The 27091-nt window shown below is 44.2% G+C and overlaps 1 protein-coding gene across 1 annotated transcript; it reads right to left on the reverse strand.

Moving 5' to 3' along the window:
- Window positions 1-613: 613 nt before the first annotated feature.
- On the reverse strand, window positions 614-4787 carry LOC112575079 (actin, adductor muscle). The gene is made up of 2 exons (XM_025256639.1): window positions 4563-4787; window positions 614-2330 (listed from the first exon to the last, which is right to left on the reverse strand). The coding sequence occupies exons 1-2, from the start codon at window positions 4686-4688 to the stop codon at window positions 1326-1328; spliced, it is 1131 nt and encodes a 376-aa protein (XP_025112424.1). The 5' UTR covers window positions 4689-4787; the 3' UTR covers window positions 614-1325.
- Window positions 4788-27091: the final 22304 nt, after the last annotated feature.

A 27091-nucleotide genomic window follows, 5' to 3' on the forward strand; every position in this document is an offset into this window, starting at 1 on the left:
GAGCACTCGATTGTCAGACCATGGCGAGTCACACTTGCATGTAAGAATGTATATTTGGTATTTATATTTGCTTATTTGCATCTTCTGCTGCTTATTTTTATTTACATTTATTTGTGATCGTATGTTTTGCAGCTGAAATCCTCTTTTGGTCGTTCGCATTCTTCCCAAGTAATTTTAGACATCTTGTTCATTGTGCTATAAATAACTTTATTCAGTCTTTCAGTCGTGTAACTGGTTAACTGAACTTTGCGTGTGTGGAAAGCAATGAGAGAGTCGGGTGGGGTCGGGGTAGAGACAGCCATGAGGGAAGCAGGGAAGGACATGGACACTATTTTGTTGTGATTCTTCTTCCAAGGTTGTTAGAGTTCAATGGGTTCACAGCAAAGATGGATGGAGACATAAAGATGACTAAGATAAACTGGAAGCAAGAACAGAAGACAGTAAGATCAGAGTAAACAAGCAGAAACAGGATTGTTTTCACTTGTAATTTTGTTTTCTGCATTCTTGCTACTTTGTAGTGATGTAAACTTAGTTGCTGGCTCTGTGTAAAACACCATCCCACCCACGACCTCTCTCTCTCTCACACACACACACACCTCAAAGAGGAAGACAATTTAAAAAGTTCATTTCAACTTTAATGTCGCCGGATGAAGAACTACAATTCATTTATTTGTACAGTAAAAATGGTAGATTTGAAAGGCGGTGATATACCAAAAATATATATCACATTTGTATTTTAGACATGTTGCAACAAATGGCAGTTTGGTGTTGTTGCCTTGATGCCTCGCGGGTGAGAAGAATTTTTTTCTGCGACATGTTCAACCTGAGATGTACATCGCCCCACAATCTTATGCTTACAAAGAGAACCTCGTCCTGAAAGACTGTTACAACGACCTCGATTGGCTGTCAACCAGCATGACCCCGCCCCTTTCTTCGAAACCTCGCTCAATCGTTAACTACAGTGTTCGTTGGAGATTGAGACTTTTTGTTCTTTCTTCCTTTTTTACTCTCTCTGCTCGTCCGTTTTTTAAGACTTCGTTCAAACCAGACAGACTTTAAAAAAAAAAATCAAAGAAAACAAAAGATAAAAGTCTCTCAAATGCACGTTGGAAGAGGGTTCGTGGTTTGGTTGGAAAAAAATTTTCTTTGAGCCACGCCGATTTTATTCTTTGTTGTTCGCTGTCAGCGTCGCCCAGTCTTCCGAGTTCCGCGAGAGCATGAGCAACAAAAGAAGAACTAATAGGCAGGGCCTGTGTGAAGATCGAAAAAGAGAGAGAGACCTAAGCAGATTGTAAAAAGTCGAGCTAGGAAGAGTGTCCCGAAATTTAGAAGCACTTGCGGTGAACGATGGAGGGGCCAGATTCGTCGTATTCCTGCTTGGAGATCCACATCTGCTGGAAGGTGGACAGGGAGGCCAGGATGGAGCCACCGATCCAGACGGAGTATTTGCGCTCGGGGGGAGCAATGATCTTGATCTTCATGGTGCTGGGGGCCAGGGAGGTGATCTCCTTCTGCATCCTGTCGGCAATACCAGGGAACATGGTGGTGCCGCCAGACAGCACGGTGTTGGCGTACAGGTCCTTACGGATGTCGACGTCGCACTTCATGATGGAGTTGTAGGTGGTCTCGTGGATACCGGCCGACTCCATACCCAGGAAGGAAGGCTGGAAAAGGGACTCAGGGCACCTGAAGCGCTCGTTGCCGATGGTGATGACCTGACCGTCGGGCAGCTCGTAGCTCTTCTCCAGGGAGGATGAGGAGGCAGCGGTGGCCATCTCCTGCTCGAAGTCGAGGGCGACGTAGCAGAGCTTCTCCTTGATGTCGCGCACGATCTCACGCTCAGCCGTGGTGGTGAAGCTGTAGCCTCGCTCGGTCAGGATCTTCATCAGGTAGTCAGTGAGGTCACGGCCGGCCAAGTCAAGACGCAGGATAGCGTGGGGCAGGGCGTAACCTTCGTAGATGGGCACGGTGTGGGTGACACCATCTCCGGAGTCGAGCACGATACCTGTGGTACGACCGGAAGCGTACAGGGACAGCACGGCCTGGATGGCGACGTACATGGCGGGGGCGTTGAAGGTCTCGAACATGATCTGGGTCATCTTCTCACGGTTAGCCTTGGGGTTGAGGGGGGCCTCGGTCAGGAGGACGGGGTGCTCCTCGGGGGCAACACGCAGCTCGTTGTAGAAGGTGTGGTGCCAGATCTTCTCCATGTCGTCCCAGTTGGTGACAATACCGTGTTCAATGGGGTACTTCAGGGTCAGGATACCACGTTTGCTTTGGGCCTCATCTCCGACGTAGCTGTCTTTCTGACCCATACCAACCATGACACCCTGGAGAAGACACAGACATACGTGTATGTATACTTAACTGCAACTGCTGCGTAGCACCGTGGAGACACACATACCAACACGTGTCTATACAGGTGTATATTGACCGTGCTTTCCAACTCTGCATTTTCTTCCTCTCTCACACACACACATACACATATTTTTTCCAAATTTCTCTGTCTCTACGATTTAAACGGCAACATAATGCTTTCTCAATTGCTTATAATTATTTTACGTTTAAACAGTGGTCTGATGGCGAACAAGGAGAAGAAGCGGTTACCCTTAGGACAGACGGTATAGCCACAAAAATAATTGCTCTTTATTTTGACAGAGTGTGTTGGGGGAGATTTGACTAACCCGGGCTCTAATAGACAATATTTTTATATTTCTGTTTTTAAAGTATAATGTCAAAGTGTATCCCACCCCATGAAAGTTCAAACAGTATTTTCTTCATTCGCTTAAGGATAACTTTTCGTACAAAAACCATACCAAACGATGTGTTTGATAAAAGGACAATGATCTGTCGGTAATTTTACTTTGAAGTCGATAATATTTCGTATCGAGCTGTGAAAGGTTCTTTATATTACATTTTACAATCACCGCTCTAAGTCTGACAATCGCCAAATGTTCTGATATACTTTTACTTTAGTTTATCCCTTATTCACCCAGGCAGACGGCAAAAAAAAAATTAATCTCGAAATCTAAGAAATTTTCCAACTAAAGGGAATGTTCGAGAAAGTCAGGACACAAAGTGTAACTTTTTTTCCAGGCGGTGACGCATTGTCTTTGTGCAGCAGTCAGGCGTGGGAGCGGAGGAATCTGTCGACGATAAAGTTCCAGATTCCTGCACAAAAATTTCAATCTCCCGTCCCACCGACAGGAAACCGACAAGGAGGGGCCGGAGGCAGGGAGCTGGGGATGAGGGGAAGGGTTGTGGAAGAAGACGAGGGGTTGGCGCCAAGTCTTCTCCTCCCCCACTCCTCCCATCCCCCGACCGACGCTTAGATGGCACGATGTGTGACGTCAGCCGCGTGCCGGCGTCTAGCGTAAGATGCCCATATATGGCGACGGGGCACAGAGAGCGGCCAGGGGCGGGAATGTTTGCCAAAAATACAAATCTCTTCCCAGCCGCCCGAAATCTCGTGCGAACAGATTTACACGAGGTTTGAAAAACCGCACGTTTGTCTGTTCCTCAACCGAGAACTTCGTGAAGCATTTACTGCCCCTGTTAATGGTTTTACCACCGAAGTTCGTTAATTTATTCAAAAACAAATTTGAAAAAAATCCTCCCAGAAGTTTCTGTAATATTCTTAAAAATTTATCTCTTCAAATTTTATTGCTTCCTTCCACACACCGTTTGATTGTAGCTATCTCTCATTTCCAAGTTTTCTTGGCAGTTAACATCTTTACCTCCCCTTGGCTGGGGTGGGTGCCAGGAATGCTGTTGGCACACGTTTCTGCTGTCTCAGCGCTGACTTATCAAAAGAGGAGAGATGTTTAGTGGGAGGATTCTAGAGCTACCCGACTTGTAACACGCCGCAGCTTGAAATAACGATGAATTAACTGTTGTCTCCTTCTCTTCATCGTTCTACGGCAAAACTTTGGCGATAACAAATAAAGAAACGAGGGTCTTCGTAAGAAGCAGACATTTTGACGAATAAAATAATCTTTTGTACTTTCTACGAGCCGGTTTGAGGGAAAGGCTTAACTGACATCCTGTTTCGACTAGGAGCCACGTCGTTGACTACTTTTCATCTTCTAGTTACAGAAAAATACTAATAAAATAGAAAAAAAATCTTTCTTTCATTAGCTTGTTTTAGCAATGGATGAATATCTTATTTGCTCAAGCAAAGGTACATGTTCAGCTTATGTTTTTGGCATTTGCAACAGGGGAAAAATTATTAAGATCATTTCGGATACGATTCTGCAAAGCTCTTTACCGGAGGAAAAGGCAACGCATGTGCTTCTATCATTGCTTTCTCTCAAGACATATTTTAGTCACAAATATTTTTCAATTCCTTCCTTAAAAACAAGCTCATACTACCAAAAATATCCAAACCTAAATAAATTATAATTTAGTAGTAATATTATTTAGTTACCTATTTATAAAGAGCTTACTCAACTATCTCATTCACTAATTGAAAAAAAAATTCATACTTTTTTTTTTAAATCCAAAATTAGAGAGAAAGAGTATAAAAAAGGAAAAAAATTGATTTTAAATAAATTAAAACGAACCTGGTGACGGGGTCGTCCCACAATAGAGGGGAAGACAGCCCTGGGGGCATCGTCTCCGGCAAAGCCGGCCTTGCACATGCCGGAGCCATTGTCCACGACCAGAGCGGCAACCTCGTCGTCACACATGTTTGTTGAGGGCTGGAGTTAGTCCGAGAGTACTGCACGAGGGCTGGTATGGGCTTTCGAAGCTGCTTGCTACGACAGAGTGACGGCAGAAGCAGAATGGCCGGCTGCTTTTATTTCCCGTTCTTGCTAAAGTTTCTCGGAATCTTTCCCGAAACCTTGGTACCGGTTTTCCAAATATGGAGAGCGCCTGTCGGCGTATATGGGCAAAGCTGCGGTGGGGGCAGAGTGAGCGAGAGACAAGGGAAGCTGTGAAGAAGCAGAAGATAGAGAGAGGGAGGGGTGGGGTGGGAGCGGGAAGAGGGAGAGAAAGAGAGAGAGACGGTGAGAAAAGCGCAAAACCCCGTCTGGAGGTTTGTTCCAGGGAGCTGATTCTTGGCGAGGACGGTCGCGAGCTATTTTCTCTCCCCCAGAAGTCCCAGCAGAAGAGGTCTCCCGATCCCATGATTCTCTTCGGGGGATGAAGGCAAGAAGCGATGGCCAAAAATAACGATATGGAAGGAGTGTGTAGGAGCCTGCAAGCTTGGCTATTGGCTTGTGTCGGTGCGTGTGTGCGTGTGTACGTGTGCGCGTGTGTATGTGCAGTGCACGAGAGTGTGTGTGAGTGATTGAATGAGCGAGCAAACGAGAGAGAGAGAGTTTCGTGCTCAAAGATTGACTGGAGGTGAAAGGAGGAGTGGGGGTGCTGCCTGGGGCCAGATATGGTTCTGCTGTAATTCTTCGGAGTTCCAATCTCTGTGTGTCACGGAGTCCGACTACGCTGGCGAGGCCGAGTCTCATTTTAGCATTGTTGAAGCTGTTTATCTGCCCTCCTACTCTCCCTTCCTTATTCTTTCTGTCCTTCTTTCTTTCCTTCCATTTTACCTTTCTTTCTTTCTTTCACATACACAAACCCACACTCTCACAGCACACACGCACACATCTCTAATATCCATTCTGCCGTCCTCTTTTCTAATATATTTTTCATCCTCTTCTCTCTCTCCCCTCCCCTCCGCTCTTCAGTCTTCTACTTCAGTCATTTTCTCCACCTCTGCCCTGCTCAAAATGGCTGATGTTTGGACAAAAGTCTTTAAAAGGAGATTTTCAAGACAGTAGCTAGTCACAGCAACATCAGGAATAGCTAATGGCTACCTCCTCACCTGCCTCGTGGGTGTCGAGAGTACAGGCGTCCTAACAAGTTGTCGCAACATACTTCCTACTCTACACCCTTCTACAACATGTTCTGCTGTTTGTGCGGATAGTAGAGATGGACTATGTCACTATGCACTAATTCTCGTGGCCTCAGCGCATAATATTTTCTTTACTACGCAAAAGCAACAACACCAACAACAAAATAATAATTAAAAAAATTAATAAAAAATAAAATAAATAAAAAATAAATATTAAAAGTAGTTTTTCTTTAAAAAGAAAACAAGGGAGCGTGGAATATAAAGGTTAGTAAAAAAATATATATATCTTGCTGCGAATTTTGACACCATGGCTTTGAATATGTCACGAAAAGTCACGTGATCAAGCTAGGCTACCCCAAATCACTATGGTACGTATTCATGAAGCAGAGGTAAGTTGTTATTTATGGACTAAATGCAGAAATCAAGGATAAACAGTTTGTTACAATTATTGCTCATGCGTCATTTCCGATTTCTAAATACCTATGGATGCCTAAATATTCCTAAACAAAACCACGATAATTTGCGAAGAAATTCGCCTAAACAAATAATAATAATAAAAAGCTGAACGCATTGAACTGACAGATATGATCGCAGTTGGGCGAGTTGACTTGTTTACTTGCCCAGCGCCGTTACACAGTTGTGGGAGGAGAAGAGACATGCCCCCTTAGCTATAAAGGTTTCGAGCAGCACAGAAAATAAAATTATTCTACGGTTATTTATAGCAATAAGTTCTAAAAATAACCACTTACAAGTCGCACATTTAGCGATGTTTTGATTGAGTCACCCTTTGGTTCAGGCTAGTTAAACACTGGGTATTGTCTGTGTTTAGTTTACCGTTAATTTTAAACAGTTTCTCGATACCCATTCTTGTTTGTTGGATTGTTCTTATTGTTGTGATTGTGATTAAGGTGTTGACTGGGATTGTGAGTGTAAGATTATAGGATTATGATCGCCTTTGCTAATGATGACTGTAACTGGCAACTGGTCCCGGACTTTGATTTCCACCTTTCTTCGGGAGCTGTGTATATCGATGCACCCGACTATATACACACAAAAGTGCATGAATATACATAATTCGTGTACATGCATATATATGAACAAATAAAACAGACACACAAACACACCTGTTTGCGAGTGCACGCACACACACAAAGCCTACTCTCAACTCAATGTTCTGGCTGATAGTTACCGGCCCTTACAAGGCAGACAGGAAGAAGGCATGCCGGTACCTCACGGAATGCCGGGAAACCAGATAATGGGCAGTGGCGGCCACAACCTTCGTCAGCGATGGCGTGATCGGATTCGTTGCCGTACCCGACCTTACCGCCCATCCCACCCCACCAAACCCCATCCATCAAAACTACAAACGTCGGTAGATGAGATATTTACCTGGTGCCTGGTCGAATGAACAGTATGGGAAGACATGATCACGAAAAGATGTTTACAAATACGAATCGAAACTACAGTTGTAGACAGACACTTCATCGATAAAGAGGTCACGTGCAAGAAATGCTCGGGTGCACTGGAGCATGCGTGTTTGTGTTTGTGTGTGCGTAAGTGTCTGAAAATACAGGTGGGGGAAGAAATCATTTGGTGTTTTGTGTGTTTTTTTTTTATTTGTTTGTTTGTTTGTTTTGTTTCTCGCGCTATTCTCCGAGATTATTTAGCGTGTGTTCAGAACAAAAACAGAAGTGCACCGTGACAAGCCTCGGGGCGCTGTCACCACTGCAGTGAGAGGCTCTGAGTTCAAATCTCGTCTCAGGACAATCTCTGTATGTGACACCTGTTCGCAGGGTTGGCTGTCACGTGTTTCCTCCAAGTACTCCAGTTTCCTCCCCTTTTCTCTCAAAGTGCGAAATCGCCTCTAGGTGGAAGCACTAGGAAAGCAAGCAACCAACCGACAGGACTTAACACTGCTGTAAAGAATGATAATGATGCTGACATGTGTTTCTTTTAGTATGAGACCATCTAGTCAGCAGCTGTGTGGTGAATGCAGCTCATTCGGTGCGTAAACATTGTAGCTGTTGTTGTTGTTGTTGTTGCATGTTAGATCATTTATCCCTAAGTTCCAGTCTTCCCAGTCAACAAAATTCCAGCAGATGCCGAAGGTAAAGATGTTCTCATTCTTGTTCGTTCCATTGTTCATGTCGTTGTTGAGGATCAAGGTGATTGCGGTTATGGTTTTGACTGGTATTGTGATTGTGAGATTATATAATTACGATTACTTCTTCCCCACTGATCACCCTTGATTTTAATTGTAATAATTGCTGCCAGTTAGGCCACCGCCTTCAGACTGACTCCCTCCTTACATCGATGCACCCAAGTTCGAATACATATCATGTATGTAACATGTATATCCGCACATATGATGCAAGCCACATACTGGTGTTCAGTAGTGTCCCTTGAAACAAAGGGAAGACCAGCAGATGGCGCTGCGAAGGCAGCCCCGCCTGTTCAGCATCAAGATGCTGTTTACGATCCCCCCACGGTCAGGGAGGCACCTGCAAGTACCTGTGAACGAAGCCTTTTATCGAGCGTGGCGCACTTAGGTGGCAGACACCTCGACAAGGTTTCACCCAATTATCGCCCCCCGAAGCGCATGCCACCAGGGGTCGTTGCCATGGAAAGTGGCAGCCGAGAGGTAAGGGAGGGGCCGGGGAGGAGATAGCCGACTCATTTCTTTTCTAGCCAACCAACTCTGCCAGTCAGTTCCGACATTTGCTTTCAACAATGATATGTTAAAAAGTATGAAAAAGAAATAGAATTAATGAAAAACGTTTACATTTGTTTTTCGAAAAATAAAACGATGGAATACAACTTCAATCTTCTTAAAGAAAGCAAAAAAAAAAAAAAAATAATAAAAAATAAAATAAAATAAAATAAATAAATTAAATAAAAAAATAAAAATAAATAAATAAATAAAGAGGACAATGTGCTTGGAGATATGTATATCGAAAACTTTCAAAAATGTTGATCATTTCAGTGACTCAGTCTTTAAAAAGTAAATACATCTTTTAAACTGATAGTAGTTTTGCTGCCTTCATTATTTTTTTCAAAACTCAGATCGCCAAATTGGCGTTTTATCTTTAACTTTAAAAGAATTAATTTTTCCTCTTTTTTTCAATATTTTTGGTATGTCGATTATGAAAGTCTTGAAGGTAAAGGTCGTCCCCTAACCTTTTGGTCGTGAGATGATAAGAGACCCGTACTATTCTCGTATATACCAGTATTTTTTGTGGTTTTGTGTCGGGTACGTCTTCCTTCCCTAGCTTCCTTCCCTACTCCACCCTTCTTCTACAAAGTCAGGTACTCATTCTCCATCAGGTGTGTGTAGAATGGTTAGAGTATGTCACACAGGTGTCCATATTCTTATTATTTTCTTACACGGTTCCGGCTCCTGCGATGTCTTTATTCTCTATGGTTTCCGCTAGTGGGAGGTGTGAATAAAAGACAGAAAGAGAGAACGAATAAAACTAGGCCAGGCAACCCTGGGTAGTAACCTCATCGCTCCTGTAGTCGACGGAAGAAACAAGCTATCATCTACTTTCATTGGCTTTGGTAAAACTAGTCTCGGGATGGAGGAACAGAAGTAGCTGCAGTCACACGAACACACTGCTCTTGTCGATAACGAGAACAGAGGAAGTGTGTGTGTGGAAGAGGAAGAAGGACGGGCATGTGTGCGCGCGCACCCCCGTGTCGGAAATGGCGGACTTCCGTGACCTGCTCAGCTTTCGGTTAGTCCGCCAGTCATGACGAGGTTGCGACAGACACGAGCATCGTGTCGGCGGTTGTGAGAGTTGTTGAAGAGCTCAGCAGCAAGGCAGACAGGAGGCTGGTGATGGAGGCAGACAAACGTCTGATGACAAAAACAGACATAGCCCTACAGCAGATTTGCTCGTTCTCACCCCACCTCACCCCCAAAAAACGAAAAAAGCCAAAGACAAACAGGTGTGATCGGTAGGCAAAGACTTAACCAGTTGTTAAAAGACAAAGATAGACTTCCCTAAGACAGTCTTAAATATAGCTAGACAGCAAACAGTCATCTCAGGTTTTGAAAATTTGGAAAGTTGCTCTGGTCTCAAGCGCATGCTGAGTTCGCTATTTGGTCTGACCAGTCGACATGCTCACCTGCTTCCCATTCATTTTCATAACTTCACTTGCTTTGAAGTTTATCTTTTAAGCAAAGCTAAAAGAACGGGGGCCTAATGCCAAGTCCGACTGAAGACTTCACATAAAACCAACCTCTGAAACTAGTTAGACTGCTGAACCCTGCAAATAAATAAATCCATTCCATTTCAGAAACAATACACATTAGTAATAGATGAAATTTGGATACATTCCTTTCAACACTAATTTGAGCTTAAGTCAATAACACAACTAGTGAAACCACCACCACCAACACCACCACCACCACCACTACCAGCCACCCACCCACCCGGCTAGAAGCTCGCTTGGGCCATCTCCCCACCTAGCTAGTGGGTACACAGTCGGTCGGCAAGAAGGAAGAACGGGTAGGGGGTGTTGATAAGGGTTGGACTGCGTTTGCCACCTGCCAGCCCCAAGAGATGACGTCACGTGTACTGCTACTGCGGTCACTGGGTCATCTAACCTTGACCTATCGTCTGCAGGTTATGCTGCACAACGCCTCGCAATGCCGTGGGAGGGATGAACCGAATTTGACCGTTGATAACGAATGCCTCGCGGGGGGAAGAACATAGGTCAAGGTTCAAATCTAGGGTCGGGAACTATACATCACAGTCCAACCGTTATAGATATCAATCACTTACTATCACACAGATATATAAATATATATGAGATGACGACATGATGGTTCTTCCAGAGACTCGATCCCAGCACAAAATTAAGAGCACTAGCTTCTGTTGGAATAAACAGTTGCAAAAATGAATGTATAAATATAAAAAGAAAAAGAAAGAAAGAAGGAAAATCAACAACCGTCCTTGTACTGACAAAGGACAAAGACTCGCAAATTCTGTAACATTTCTCCACCCACAATACTTCGCTGGTGTCGGAGGGGGCAGGGGAAGCAATGCAGCATCTGGCTTGTTTCCCTTGACTGAGACGAGCAGTGAAGAAGTGCGTGCGTGCGTGCTAGCGTGCCTGCCTGCGTGTGCGGCTGGGTGAGTGAATATGGTCTGTGGCCTTCCGGCGCCGAGCGTTCTTCCTGGAAGAACCCTGGCTTGGTTCTCCACTTCTTGGCTTAGTTTGGTGCTGGCGCGTGTAACCATGGCAACGACTTTAGAAGGGTCTTGCCGCTTACCTTGTTTTTCGACGAGATGTTGAACCGAGTAATGGGTGGGGTTGAAGGGGGCAAGATAGCGTACGGTACCGGGTGGGAGGGAGTTGCCAGTGTTGGCCGAGGGTTAGTTGCCTATTGAACATCTATCACAATCTCTATTAGCTGCTTGTGTTTATGTGTTTATGTCTGGATTATCAAATGAACGGAATGGACAATTTTGCTCTGCTTTTGTATCCGCATATTTTATTTCTGCTGTCAGCCAATCTTGATGCTGACTACTGCGTAGTCTTGTAAACTAGTTTACAGGTTCGTTACGTCCAGGTAACAGTTTTATTAGCTGCTATGCATGTCAGTAAACTGGTCTATAAACAAGTTTACAGATATGTTTACTACATTATTTGCTCTTCTGAAGTCAAATCAGTATTCTACATTATTTTAAATGCATTGTAAATGGTAACACAGATCTGTGTCGTCTAATAAACAACTGTCACTATCATACAGGTCTGGGATGTTCAGTAAAGAAAGATTCAAACTACCACAGTCTCTTCACTAAACATTTGTTTCCAAATTAATTTGATGAAACCGACTGGTTTAAATGTGATGCATTTCCTAACAGCTGGATTTATATTTGATTATTTTTATTATTAGATTGTTTTTTATGTAGCAGTGTCTAGAAATTTTTCCATTTTTTTTTAAACCAGAGGATTCAACGGAGAAGTGTAGCAGCGAATGTAACAGCAAAGAGGAGGCCACCTTGCAGGAAGAGCACCACCTGTGGAGAATTATCTCCCCCATCTCACCTTACAGTTTCTTTGCACACTATTCATTTTCCAAATAATTTCACCTTAAAACTGTTCCTACAATTTTTTAATCTCGCGGACACACACACACACGCACTAGCGCGCGCAGGCGTTCGAAGAAACAAAGGGAGGACAGTATTCAATCATCTGTCGCAAGGCCCTAAACATGACGATGTCTATGTTATACACACATACACATACTTACATAGAGAGAAGCACTCACATTCACACGCAGACACAGAGAAGCACACACACACATACACATACTTACATAGAGAGAGGCACTCACGTTCACACGTAGACACAGAGAAGCACACACACACATACACATACTTACATAGAGAGAAGCACTCACATTCACACGCAGACACAGAGAAGCACACACACACATACACATACTTACATAGAGAGAAGCACTCACATTCACACGCAGACACAGAGAAGCACACACACACATACACATACTTACATAGAGAGAGGCACTCACGTTCACACGTAGACACAGAGAAGCACACACACACATACACATACTTACATAGAGAGAAGCACTCACATTCACACGCAGACACAGAGAAGCACACACACACATACACATACTTACATAGAGAGAGGCACTCACGTTCACACGTAGACACAGAGAAGCACACACACACATACACATACTTACATAGAGAGAGGCACTCACATTCACACGCAGACACAGAGAAGCACACACACACATACACATACTTACATAGAGAGAGGCACTCACGTTCACACGTAGACACAGAGAAGCACACACACACATACACATACTTACATAGAGAGAAGCACTCACATTCACACGCAGACACAGAGAAGCACACACACACATACACATACTTACATAGAGAGAGGCACTCACGTTCACACGTAGACACAGAGAAGCACACACACACATACACATACTTACATAGAGAGAGGCACTCACGTTCACACGCAAACACAGAGAAGCACACACACATACACTCCTACATACATAGAGGCACACATTTATGCATACACATATAGACACAGTAACTCAGAGAGGCACACATACACACATACATAGAAAGAGACACACACATGTGACACACAGACTCCCATGAACAGAGAGACACACACACACTGACTCAAAGAGGCACACACACACATACACAGAAAGGGAGAGAGACACACACACAAAGGAAGAGGCACACCCATGAATACATACGCAGAGAATGCACACACACAGAGGGGCGCGCACACACTCACACAGAGACACACCCATGCACACACACACAAACACAGAAGATCAGAGACACACATACATATACAGAGAGAGAAAGGTGCGACCGCACACACATACAGACATGATATATGCTTTGAGAGCACATACACAAACACGCACACATTCACAGAGGCGCATACATACACGCACACTCAAACTTGAGCACGTGGCTAACCAGGGTACATCGTGTCCTTCCCCATCCTTGATAGTACTGCCTGGCTTCCTCCTGTCCTCCTTCCTGCTGCTACACCCACCCACCCGTTACAACCTCTCCCACGTTTGTGGCTGACCTTGAACGACGCGAACTCACAAGAGGTGGGTTGACATAAATTACTTTTTCGACTTCTCTCCACTTGTCCCAGACCAGACACAGCCATGTGCAGTGTTCTTTGCCTCTCACACCCCACCTCACCTCCTTCTCACCAAGCTCCTCCTCTTCCTGCCATCCGCGCGCGCATCTTAGCATCACGTGACGCGCCCTTGTTTGCGGCTCCGGCTTTCGAAAACCGACCAGAAAGTCAGAACACAGCAGTCTCCTTCTTGCTGGGGAGCCAGCTTGTGTTTCCAGTGTTGGAAGGCTTGCAGAAAATGTGCAGCTTACCAAACCTGTGGCTGATATACAATTTATTTTGGGTCATTAACCAAACTTGTCAGCTGAGTTGCAGTTCAGTGGCTGCTCGGGGTCTTCCAAGTTAAAGGCTTGCAATATATATATACGTATCTGTTAAAGCATTTGAGTTTGTGTCCTTTTGAGAATGATAAAGATAGGAACTACGAAAGCTCCGTAGTTGAAAACATGAGTTAATTTTGACAGCAACTGCTTAGGTCACGTGACCCTCCCGCTTGATGACGCTCGCCTTTCGCTCCGACAAAGGTCCTGATCGGAACCTGCCATCCCTTTCGCGCATCCTGCCAGACAGGCAGTTGCAGACCGACCTAAACTTCGTCAGCCAGCCGCATACTCCACTGCGTGAGTCAGCACAGGGCAAGCTCTAGCAGTCAGACCCAAGGCCATCAATGCCACTAAACTTTTCTCTTTATTTGGAGAGCGAAACTCAAGGGGGAGGCATCCGAGGCACACCTTTAACTGTCTGTTTAAAAAAAAAAGTGGTAAGGGGGTGAGGTCAGAACTAAAGGTGTGATATTTATATCATTTTATTTTTAACTCTTTTAAAAGTTGTTTTTTTTTCATCTGTCACGTTAGATGTTTATTGTGATGGACGTGTGAAGTCTGCTGGTCTATCTGCCTCAACCCCCTGTTTCTCTCTCTTTACTTATCTAATTTTCTTGTCTGTCATTTATCTATCTTTCTGAGTCCATAGTCTGCAAGTCAGCTTAATGCTCGTGTGGTCACAATGTGCGTGGTAAGGACGGCAAGTGGGTTAGGATTTGAACTTTTAAAAAAATGGACAAAATTGACAAAGAAAAACATATTGTCTCCGAAAGTTTCGACGCAGTGTCCAGACCACGAAAATGTTGCTTTTATATTACTTAACCCCTAGGAAATTTTGCCACTCATCTATAACTACTGCTCCAAGGATAAAGCAACATCCGCAAAGTCTAGACGAAACTTTAAATAAAAGTACGGAGACGCTTGTCTTTGATTGTCCATGGACAACGAATTTCTTTCGCTGGGTGAACACGGTCTCTGATCAGCAACTAACTCCAGGTGATGGCGTGTTGGTCTAACCACTTTTAAGTATGTTCCTTGTCCAAACTGCATGTGCCTGAAAGGAGATTTGATCCCAGACCATACAATACTTACTTGTCATGATGACCTCGCGCACGCACGCACGCTCATGCTGTTAAACTCGAGGCTGTCCCTGACTTTTGTTGCAGTCATAGATGTTGCTAACAATTGACAGCACCTCTTTTATAATTTTATATTTTTCTTTGTTTAGAAGGAATCGGGTCTTATTGTTTCTGACCGCTGGTTGTGGGTTTTCTTCTCCTTCTTTGCGTCTCTACTTTCCCATCGTCTATCTTTCTCTTTACTTCTCTAGAAACTTTTTGTCTACATGCAATGTCCACTTTCCATTCACTTTTTCTTTTCCTCACACCTTTCTACTGTACTTCAAAGACGCCGAATGGCCTGTCGGGATCGGACACTGAGTAGATGAAGTCAGCAGAAAACATCAACAGCACGCATACCTCCCACTTCTCCAAATTCTTTATTGTTTATGAAAAGAGCTCAGCACTCCATGTGTGAGCCATAATCGGTACAGACACCTCCCCAAGACACGGTCCTCTATAGTGGCTATACCTCTGTTCATTCCCTGTTTCCACCAACCTCACCCTCCCCAATCCCCCGCGGTGTCGTCTAGACACATTTCTGTAAAAGGCCACATGACCCCCACACCCTCACGCGCGGCCTACCCGAGGAGAAGTGCGCGAGCGAGCGGTACCTCTGAAAATAGTCACACTCCCACGGCGCCCAGCCACTACACACCGCTTCATTCACAAGCCAGTCTGCTGCGCATGCGCAGTGCCAGCAGTACACCCCGAGTGGAGGGTGTGCGCACGGTAGCACTAGAGGAGGAGAGGAGGGGGTTTGCCAAAGAGCGTATACCTGGCGGAATAAAAGGGTTGCAGGTGTGGAAAGATCAAATCTTTTGCTTGATCATCATCCTCTTGTTGCCTTGTTGAAATCTACAAGAAGCAGAGATGAAGGATGGGGATTTTTTTTTTTTCGCAGGGAGTTGTGGGAAATGTCGCTGCGAGTAAGACGTTATTTATAGTCTGGCGAAATCATTACTTTGAAGATGGATTCAAATTATCGAGACGCCTTTATGGAAGTTAAAATATTAATTATTCATTTTGTTTGTGTTGCTTTTCTTCTTTTTGTATATATCAAAAAATTGTTGGTATTTTAATCCATGTTCTCACTCATTTGATTTTTATTTATACGATATAAAATTGTTCATGTTGTTGTCGTTCTTGCTTATGTTATTGTTGTTCCTTGTATTGTTATTGCTTATCTTGTTTTTGTTCTTATCTATATTGTTCTTTTTAGTGTTTTTTTTTTTGTTCTTGATATAATTGTTGTTTTGTTTGATTTTTTGGTGTTGTTCTCTATGTTCTTTGTATTTTTTTAATTCTTATTTTTGTTCCTGTATTTCTTGATTTATTATTATTATTTTATTATTAAATATCATTATTACATTCGTTCATGCTTCAGTGCGCGATTTTTCTAAACTTTAAGTTCTTCATCTCCTTTTCCTGGTTGTTGCTGGTTTTGTTTTTTGTCATCGTCATATTCTTCACCTTTTTTGCCTTGATTTCTATACTGAAGTTTTACGAATCTTTAATGAAGCCCCAGCAGCAATAGATTTTACGAAGACGCTGCTAAGCGACTAAGGGAAGTAAGTCTAATTTTTATGTACTAGTTAGTTGTAGAACGACTACCTCCCTTGAAATGTCACGTAACGCTCATTTGCAGGCGAATGACTGTTGGAGGAAAGAAAGGGTAGTGAGCTGTAGGCATAGTCAACGTTCCAGTCGTTAAAAAAAATAAAGAAAAACGTTCCAGTGTTAATAAGGTGCTTATTTAAAAACCTTTCTGTTTCTTGATATTTGACGATGTTCAAGTTTTTTGTTTGAGATGAAAGTTCTATGAAATGTCAAGGATAATGATGACCCGGGGAGGTATTTTACTCTTCCATTACGATTTTTAAAGGAAAACCCAGCGATTAACATGACACTTGTTTACCAGGCATGCTGTTTATTTTAATCAACTTTCAAGTGTAAGCGGCTGTATTCATTACATCAGAAATAGTTTTTATTTTTCCATCTTTATTTTAAGCTTTTCCACGTCAGAGCAGGTCTGCACTCGCTAAATGACGTCATTAGAAGCTACACTGACATGCGCATTCATGACGACTCTTTACTGACGTCAGCAACTTTTGACGTGTTTGTAAACAATTGAAAGCGCAATCGTTGCCTTCGAGACCAATCAATCCAATCGGATTCGATATAGGGTGGAGGCGAGATAACTGCAGCGAGGCGATCGCAACATCGAAACCTTCTTACCTCCCTTACATTGCTTCACGATTTCTGTCTCGGCATCGTTTTAACGGCTGGCTGGTAAAATCAGGAGAACGCAAAATATCTCTAACACGCACTTCCACCTGGAAAAAAACCTCCAGCAATAACGATTCTTCGCATATTATTATTGGTAACCGGTCTATAAAATAAGGGTCTTGATAATTGTTGCTGTCGTTACATCATGTCCACATTAATAAAAGTTAAGTTTTTCGTGTTCCTCGTCTAGCGATCTAAATCTCTGCCTAAACTGTACCCCAGAAGCGTTTTTCAGTCGTTTTCTCTGAGTGTCAAATTAAATTATTTTGCTTTACGTCACTACACAAATCACACACACACACACAAAACTACAGACAACGTGTTAAATTTGATCATCGCCGTATTATCAAAAATTGCTGCCACCAATTTAGTTGTAAAGCTGCCCCTTTACATTAAAAGACAAAAAAAAAAAAAAAAAAAAAAGGAAAGCAGAAGCTTATGATAATGAAGTAACATACAGAAACGTCACGTCCCTGACCTGCCTGGCATTTCCAACCGTCACGAACTAGTTGCGGACGCAAGAGGGTTAATCCTGAGAATGATTAGCTGACAATCGCCGGAAGGCATCTTTGGAAGATTACAACTGACTGTGGAGTGAGGAGCTGAGAAACCGTTCCCATACTTACAGTAGTGAGTCGAAACAACGACCAAACGAACCTCCATGGCTAGAGACGAGTTTTCCATATTTAAAAAAAAAAATGTTGCAGGAAACGAAAACACAGAAAGCTAATGTAGAAATCGACTGTGTTTGCTTTGTTCTCCTAGTGCCAGTGACCAGTGAGGGGTTTGCTATGTCTATCATTGCAGCAGCTGTTTGACGGCAACAGATTTCATAATGAAGTGTCTGAAACAGTGATGTGCTCTTCTTTTCATCCTGTTGGTTAAAGTACACGGGAATAAATCAAAGAACCTGTAAACTTAAAAAAATGACAATAATTTTTTTACCCAGAGGCAGACCTCAAAACTCATTTTCTTTAGCACTTTTTTCTTACGAGACACCGGTCCGTTGTTGCAATGCAATAAAACAAAATGTCTGCTTTACAGTAATTTCTCTTCTTTGCTCTTGACGTTTATGTTGTTGTTGTTGTTTAAATACAACTACATCAATATTTACTTTATAACAATTTTTTTCTTGTTCTTGACGATTTTGTTGATTTTCTTTCCTTCTTACCACACGAACGTGCGCTTGGTAACCTCGTTAGTCGTTTAGCAACTGTCGGCGTCTGTGATCTGTAACCAACGGCAAGTCCTCGTCATCATAGTACCACAGGCGGCGACACTTTCACCTATCTTGGAATTTCATAGCGTCCAAGTATGGCGTCGTATGGGCAACATCGTTAACGAAGTGGAGGAAAGGCCGACAAGAAATGACCCGTTGTGCTGTCTCAGAGATTAGATTACAAAGAGAAGGCAGCAGTTTGTGGCGCTTGGCCCTTGATGAGTCCCCCCGACTAACGACTGGCATCAGCCATCGAGCGCCACCTAGCGGGCTGCTGGTGACGTGCCCAGGGCCTGATGGGAGGCGCGAGGCGCTAGAAGTGCGGGGACGTGGGCGTCATTACGTCTTGTCACAACGTGCGCGCGCACCAACCCTAAGGACAGGACGTAATGAGCTCATCTGTCGCCGCGTGTCATTACACTCCCGGTCTCGCCATTACACTCCCAGCGACTCCACTTCACTCCCGCTGTCGTTATTGCACTCCTGGTGTCTCCGTTACAATTCCGGTGTCTTCACTTCACTCCTGGTGTCACCATCCAGACCTTGTCATTACACTTTTAATGTATCACACTTCTTATATCGCATTAATCGCCTGCAGTCCAAAATTTCGAGAAAAACTGAAGTGAAATCCACTTGTGTCTGTGTGTGAGAAAGAGAAAGATCCGTATAGGTGTGAGTATATGTTTATATGTTTGTGGCTCGAGGTCCATGTCTCCAGTTTGTAATCATATTGTCATGATCTTTCTTAAGCTATGTTTTGTCTACAGGGTAGTTTTAGGTCTGTCAGGACCCCCCAATTTTCTTCTGATCCACAGTTATTTCCCCTTACCACAGCCCCTTATGCTTGATCCACGTCTGTGAGCATGGATGATGGAGGCACCTGGTGTAGGAGAGCTGTTATCACAGCGATTTAGCCCAAGAAGCATTAATATTATTATTCAAACTACATCTGTTATTTCGTTCGTAAGAAAAATAGTTATGTCCAAAGTCTTTGTTCTCAAACCTAAAGCAGTCGTCAGAAGTACATATTCTGGAAGCTCCGTAGCAAGTAATGAAAAAGCAGCAGTGCTGCTGACAGCCCCTACTTGCAGCCGCCAACTGTCGCGAAAGACGCTGCCAGTCAGCGAGACATCCCATAAGTCCGCGGGGTTTACTGCAAAGAAATTGGCTACTCCAAGGCCTACTAATGATGCCCTGTGTGTTCCTGACTTAGCCATCGACTTCTTGAAGACAGAACCGTTACCAGAGGGACCATTACTGGGGGCCAGTATGCTTGAACATTAAGTTCAAAGGAAGCTTTGTCTAGCAGAACATCGCAACCTGTCAACAAGTCCTTGCTGACTTCATGCTGCTCCATGACAATTTTTTTGCCCCTTCCGGGAATCACCAGACAGGTTGTCTTGTCTGTTGCCCCACATCCGGCCAAAAGGGCATTTGAGTGCTGTTGACGTCATCAAAATGATACAAGATGCGTAATGACGTCATAACTCCCTGTAAATGACGGTTGATATGCTAACCGAAAGCATGACCTATTTTATGTCCGCCTTTCAGCTCTTTTTAAAGGCTTACCTGTTGGGAGAATTATTTTGAAATGAATAATGTTAGTCTTTAGAATGCTAATTTCTCAAATTTTAGGACAAAGACTTTTTCCATGAAGTGCAAGTTTTTGAAAAATGCAATTCTAACAGATGATTTAGAAACTAGATGTGCATTTTTTTATGGTGTGTGTGTGGGGGGGGGGTGTGTGGTGGGGGTGGGGACGGGAAGGTTTCAGCACAGGTTTGCTGTTCTGGCAACGATTCATTAGAACATGCCCGATGTCCTCGAGCTGGCCATCAGTGATACCAGAAGCTACATCTGTCTTTGCTACGGAACAGTTAATTGCAGTCTTCACTTCACTTTTTTTTTAAACAAATTTATATCACAGGTTAAGTTGCCAGCTGTCCTACGATTTATTTCTCATTTGTTTCCAGCTGGCCTTTAACAGCATCAGGGAGGCAGTTGGACGTTTCACTTTGGCAACGGCGGCAGGCAACCTGCCCAGGGTAAGAATTGTGAAGTACAAGCACTTACTGCTGTCTGTCGTCTTCATCTAAGCAGAAAATATTTGTCGAATGTTTAATATCGTACTGTCTAATGACTTTGCGGCCTCCGATGTCTAGTAATAATATTATTATTATCTAAAATTGTATTGTCTAATGACTTACATTGTCTACTAGTATTGTCTAACATGTTCTAACATTAAGACAGTGAGATTTCATTTCCCACCTTACGCTCCTACCTTGTCCACATCCTCATCTCCTACTACCCACCACCTACCCGGCTGGCCGACACTTTCAGCCCGATTAGACGCAAATCAGTGAACTGTAGCTGATGCATCAACGAACACACGCGTCTGATTTGCACGAGTTTTCCTTTTTCTTTTTAATCTTATCCTATTCTCCCTGGTTTATCTTTTTTCTGTCTCTTTTTTTCATCTCTTTATCGTTCTCACTCTCTCTCTCCTATCTCTCCCTTTCTATGTGTGTGCGTGTGAGGAACGTACTTTCCACTCGTGCCATTTCACATAACCACCAAATTCTTCACAAAACCATTTCCGGTGTCTCAGTGAAAAGAGGAGGGGTGGGGTTGTCATCGGCCATTTCCTCTCTTATCACCCGACAACGACAAAAATGCGAGAAGGAAGTGTCTTTTGAAAAAAAAATCGGACTCTCTACCGGCAGACATTTTCCACTATAGTCACAAGGTGCCAAGGGGAATAACACGATTCTCTAGTCTTTCTTAAGGTTACTGTCGATTTCAATGAGGGCACGAGTTTGAAAAAATTTAATAAATAAAAATAAGCGTCGTTAAAGGACTATTATGGTTTAATTTTGACTTTGTGTAGTTATGTGTGATATTTGAGTACATAATGAAACATCCAAAAGAAATCATAATCATCATCATCATCATCATCCGATGGTGCAACTGTTAGCGCCTGTCACCAAGACCGTGAGGGTTGGCTGTCCTGGGTTCAGCTCTCGTCTCCGGCACGCTGATCTTTCTTTGCATATGACGCCTATTTACAGGCTGATTGCCTTGCCGTGATGTAGCCTTAGTTGCTGGCTTAGAGCGAAAAAAAAAAACCCACAAAAAACAAAAAAAAAACAAAAAAAAAACAAAACAAAAAAAAAAACCACCACCCACACCCGCTTTCAGGGGTTTAGTTGCGAGTGTGCGCACGTGTTGATTAGTTTTTCTCCTTTGTGCTGTGTCTGTTTTTGTAGGCCTTAACTGAAAACTGATAATTAATATCTCCTCAGCTTTTGCTCAATGTATGCTGCTGTCCGAGTTTTTTTAAAAAAATAATTTCTACCAGTATGTGATTTATTCAACGCCCAAGTAACCGGCATTGTTAACACCGCCCGACATTGAGAGAGACGTACGGGGGGATCCATGTCTCGACACAAGAAGATCGCTTGCTAAACGACTTTCATTTCCGTCGCAGCTCGGAGCGACATCTGCCTCCTTATGTGCGGAGGATGTCCTCACAGCGGCCCCCCCAGCAAGACTTTCCCACGTGCATCTGCCCGATGCTCACCTTCAGAGCACGCGACCACGAGGGGTGAGGACTCTCACCCACCCTCCCCTCCTCCCCCCGGAATCATCTGCTTGAGGATCGAAAAAATCGGTCCTGTCGGTCTGAACACAAAGAGTCGTTACCGCCCGTGGGGGGCTAATTGGTCACATTGTGCAGGTACCCGATCCTCAGAACCCGATTCCGGGAAGGTAGAGTTGAAGTGAACAGACTGAGACAGATAATGGCGGCTGTGTTCTTCAACTATGTACATCTGAGGGATCACACACATAGGAAGCGATGCTCTGACTGAAGATTAAGAAGTTGTTGTTGGTGATGGTGGTCGTTGTTAATGTGGTGGAATAATGATTAACCATCGACGACGACGATACACGTGAGATATCAAAATGAAGCTTAAGTTTTCTTCCTACTTATTTCTTTTTTTTTCTTTTCCCGTTTGTCTTATTCTCTCGCCCCATCTCCTTCCCCTTCTATCCATGACATACCGTCTTACCCTCTCCCACTCATCACTCCTTTTTTTCTTTTTAAACCGGCCATCGTCTCGCCATATCCACCCTTTTAACCTTCCCACCCGAACAAACAAATAAAATCGCATCGTCGTCCCGACAAACGCTCAGCTCAGACCGCATTGTGGCCGGCCATTGTCACCGTGCTGGCTGGCCGCCATCTTCCCGACAAACACTCCATCCACACTTTTAATTTCACCGACTGACCATTGTCCATCTGTTGGCTGCAACTTGGGCCGGCAGTCGTGCCGATCATCACGTGACCACGTCATCGCCAGCACTCGCCATATTGATCTCTCGCCGGTGCCCGCGGACATGCGCAGTAGTCGTCACTGGTCTCCATGGGCGACGTTCCTACTCTTGATCAGTTTGTTTACCTTTGGCCACTTGCCACTTGGTCAGCTACCTGGACATTGACCCTTCTTGTCAGTTAATGCAAAACATATTGTTTATTTCTAAAATGTACAATTTTGTTTCGTCTTTTGTTTTAAATTTGTTTCAGTAATCGAATCTTCAGTGACGAGTGTCTGTTTGTGGATGAACATCTTTGTTTATGCAAGTGTGTGCGCATGCGCCAGTGTGAATTTGAACGAGAGACTTCAACTTAATAACTAGCGACACCAGGGGAGCTTATTTACCAACGACACCAGTGCAACATTCATTAACACCGTTAGTACATCTCATTATCCACCGACACCAGTGCCACTAATTAACCAACGACAAAATGCTATTAACTAGAGACACCATTGCCTCGCGAATATTTTGTCGGAATTGCCATGTCTGAAGGGCAGAGAACTCCCACCACCCTCTTCGATGAGAAATGTTCTCAGACGCCGGGGATGAACCGCTGGGGTTTGGAGGGAATCCGGAGGGCTGAGGCTTACGTTGGAAGGGGCATCGGGGCTGGCTTTTGTTGCCCCTGATCTTTCTTGTCGAGGGCATCAAGCACTGCACGCGCTCTCTCGTTCTCCTCCCTTACTCATCTCATCCCCCCTTCTTTCTCTCCCGTCTGAGTTTTATTTCGACAGACATTGACCATGCAGGAAGCTGGGGTCAGGTTCTAGCCGTCCGTCCGGCCGCCGAAATGAATTTCCGCCCCTCCCCTCTAGGGATCACGTGGGTGTCAAGACACGGACGTCGGCTGCTTGCATGTAATTAAGTTTTTGTTCCTAATTAGAGGAGGTTGCTAACCTGCAAGTATTCTGTGCAATGCGATACGCTCCAATGCAGTCTGACTTGACTGCTGAGCCATCGGGGACACTATGGTTGACCCCAGGATGACCTCTTGAGCGCTTGGCTGACGAGTGGAGAGGGCGAGCGGCTGACGCATGACTAAAACTGACAAATTGGTCGATTTACTCACAAAGGTGAACACTTGATGGCGGAAACCTTTTCGACTACTGACTTTAAACGCCACACGAAAACACCCGAAGCTTCACACATGAGAAGTTCCCCAAATTCCCACTTCAATGACAAACGTATTGGTAAACAAGCTGGTGTTGGTTGTTGACCAAAGCTGGTGCGTACCCGAGTGTTTCCCCCCTAGAACCACTTGTTTCCTGTAAGGTCGACAAAAACTTTACAGATCTTGGTAAAAACATTGAGCGATATTTGTCCGTTGAAAAGTGGCCTTCCGTGTTGTGAACGAGGTCAAATGAAGAAGCGGTACCCTGGGTATGAACAACGCCGAGTGATGACAGGGTGGATGGTACTCTACACTATGCATGAAGGTGTTGGATTACTGGATTACGATGACATGAATGGTGACTTAATAATGATGGCACGAGACCACTGCATTGCCAAACCTGCCTCCGGGTCTCTGACGGCCGATTTCTGGACTTGAGCTTAAATCACAAACATTGCATTTATTATTTTAACACCTGCTCCACCCACACTTTAACCGACATTCCCGAGTCACCTGCCATCGTTGTATTAGGTGCATATTTCCTAAACCTTGTGTCAATATTGTTTTATATTTATTTAATTTTTTTTTCTTGATGATGGCGTGGTGGTCATAGTTCACAGAGAGATGGAGAAAGTCATCGTCGAGTCCTTGCGAGGGCGTTTGGGTAATCTCCATAGCAACGTGATGCGGCCTCGTTTTGGTGGCAAACACGTCGCCGAGTCTAACGTGGCCCGGAACTTAACCCTCGCGGCTGTAACTTGCAAAGAGGAACAAAACGAAGGGCCAGATAATGCAGCAAAGTTATCCAGGGGCACGTTTTCTAAACACGCCGGGGATGGGTGTTTGAAGAGCATTTCCAAAACAAAATGGAGCAGCCATGACTGCAGGCCTGGCTGGACGTTGTGTAACCAAGGGAGCGTTGTCTGGACCCCAGCATCCCTCCACTGTCATGGCGGTAGAAGAGAAAGAAAGGTGGGAAATGGCAACAGTGATCGGGTCTGCATTTTCTTTCTTCAACTGCTCATTAAAGGGAAAAGCAAGTCTTGGCTTAAATGACATTCTTAATCATTTCTGATCAAAATGTCGGGTTGCAGAACGATCGTTTACTAATAATCGCGTCTAAACTCAGTTCCGGGCCGACACATGAAGCCTGCTATGTTTACGGACCTTTTAGCGAAAGAAAACAGACTCTAATCCAGGATAAACGAGGACCCATTGAACAAACAAACAAATAAAAAAAAGTAGAACTAGAGATAAAAAAACGACACTCAACGACACAACATGGCGGCCTTAACTACCTCTCTCCTGTTTTTTTAGACAGGACTGAAAATTAACGAACGTTTGGAACCAGAAAATTCGTTTGGACAAGATTCAGAACAACCAGTGTCTGTGTTTAATTCCAACATTTGACTTGCTTTTCCCTTTAAGAATCAGTCATCACTCATTATGACATTATGAAGACCCGACTTCACACTTTGACTCACTCATCCCTCACTTATCATTCACTCATCACTCACCTATCACTCGCTGACTCACCAGAATAACAAACAAGTACAACTACTCTAGCATATGTGTTAGTCTGTACGAAAGATCTTTCGTGAAAAAAAAAGGTTGGAAAAAAATAGATGACCTTTTTTTTTTATTTTCTCTCCCGATAAATATAACCAGGTTGAATGTGAGACAGCTTTCAAGATTGCTCAAACAGTCTCTGCTTTGAGGAAAACATGACTGTATTTGCTTTCCTTCAGAACTTGGAACATTGGAAAATGGCGCAGAGAAGGGAGACTAGCCGCTGACACCCTGTCATCTTTAGCCCGCCAACAGCGGCCCCCACTTTGCGCCGGGGTCAGCTCAGTGGCCGGAGAAATAAAATATAAAAGGACCTACACCCCACTTCAGCGCCCTCTTGCGGCCTGCCCACAGTCTGCTTAACCCTCTCGCTGGCGAAAACAAGCAAAAGATGCGCGGGGGCCCCGGCAGACGGCGCTGCGGTTGCAGTTTCGGCCAGAAGCGCCCCCTGACGGCCCGAGCAAGTGTTTGGTTTCGCCGAGACCTGCCGCGGGATGGCGAGTGGAGCATGGACGCAGAAAGAGCGGAGTGGTAGTGTGATTGGACATTGATGCCGAGCGAGTGAGGAGAGGGAGGGTTGGTGGATGTGTCTGGTTCTCACAAACACACGCACGCACACACATAAAGCACACACACACACACAGAGCTGGGAAGAGTGGGGTGGGGCTGGGTGAAGGGGCGAGAGGGCCAAACTGTGTGGTGGTCGTTGTTGGTTTTGTGTCCAGGATGGTCGACTAATGTTCAAACACGGGCCGGTGGCCAAAGGACCCTGTCGCTGTGAGTCCGGCACGGTGATTTTTCGATCCCCTTCTTTTCACTAGTCGGTGGCCATGAACTCACGTTGGAACGAGAAAACACGAGAAAGAAAACGGCAAAGTGCCAAGACAGTGATGTGGATGGTGAAAGCTGCTAAAATAAATAAAACATAGGGGGGGGGGGGATTGTTAAAGACGGGGGAGTATCAACGCACGTGAAGACAAAAGAGTTGAGAAAAGGGAGACTACGAGCACGAGAGAACATCGGGTAAAAAAACAAAAAACTAAAATAAAGTCGAACTTCGATGATAACTGACGCTAATCGCCTGAAGCACGCGCACTCCTGTAGTCGCTAAGGCAACGTATTATTCATGGCGGGTAACTGAGTTTCGGGATGGTGGGTGGTTCATGATTCGGGTACATTTTGAATATCACAGATATTCCGCCATAGCATTGTGACCTGGCTAAATATAAATACTTTGTGTTGATTTAAAGTATAGCTTTTATTGCGCAGGAACGAACAGACAGAGAGAGAGGGAGGGAGAAATACTGGTATAAATTACTCTGTGGACATATAATTTTTTATATATATCCAATTCGGCGAAATTCCTTCTCCAATACCAAAGTTTGAGATTTTCTTCCCTTTCTTTTTGAACCGTGTCTGTGTTCGACGCTTTCTTGTCTGACTTCAAAATCCGCCTCTTAATAATAAATATCAATCATAATCCAGTGAACTTTTCCGCTCACTCATCAATTCTTCATTTTCATCTTTGTACTTTATTCATGTGCGACGGTGCTTCCC

The sequence above is a fragment of the Pomacea canaliculata genome, linkage group LG11, assembly GCF_003073045.1.
Source record: "Pomacea canaliculata isolate SZHN2017 linkage group LG11, ASM307304v1, whole genome shotgun sequence".
NCBI classification, from domain to species: domain Eukaryota; kingdom Metazoa; phylum Mollusca; class Gastropoda; order Architaenioglossa; family Ampullariidae; genus Pomacea; species Pomacea canaliculata.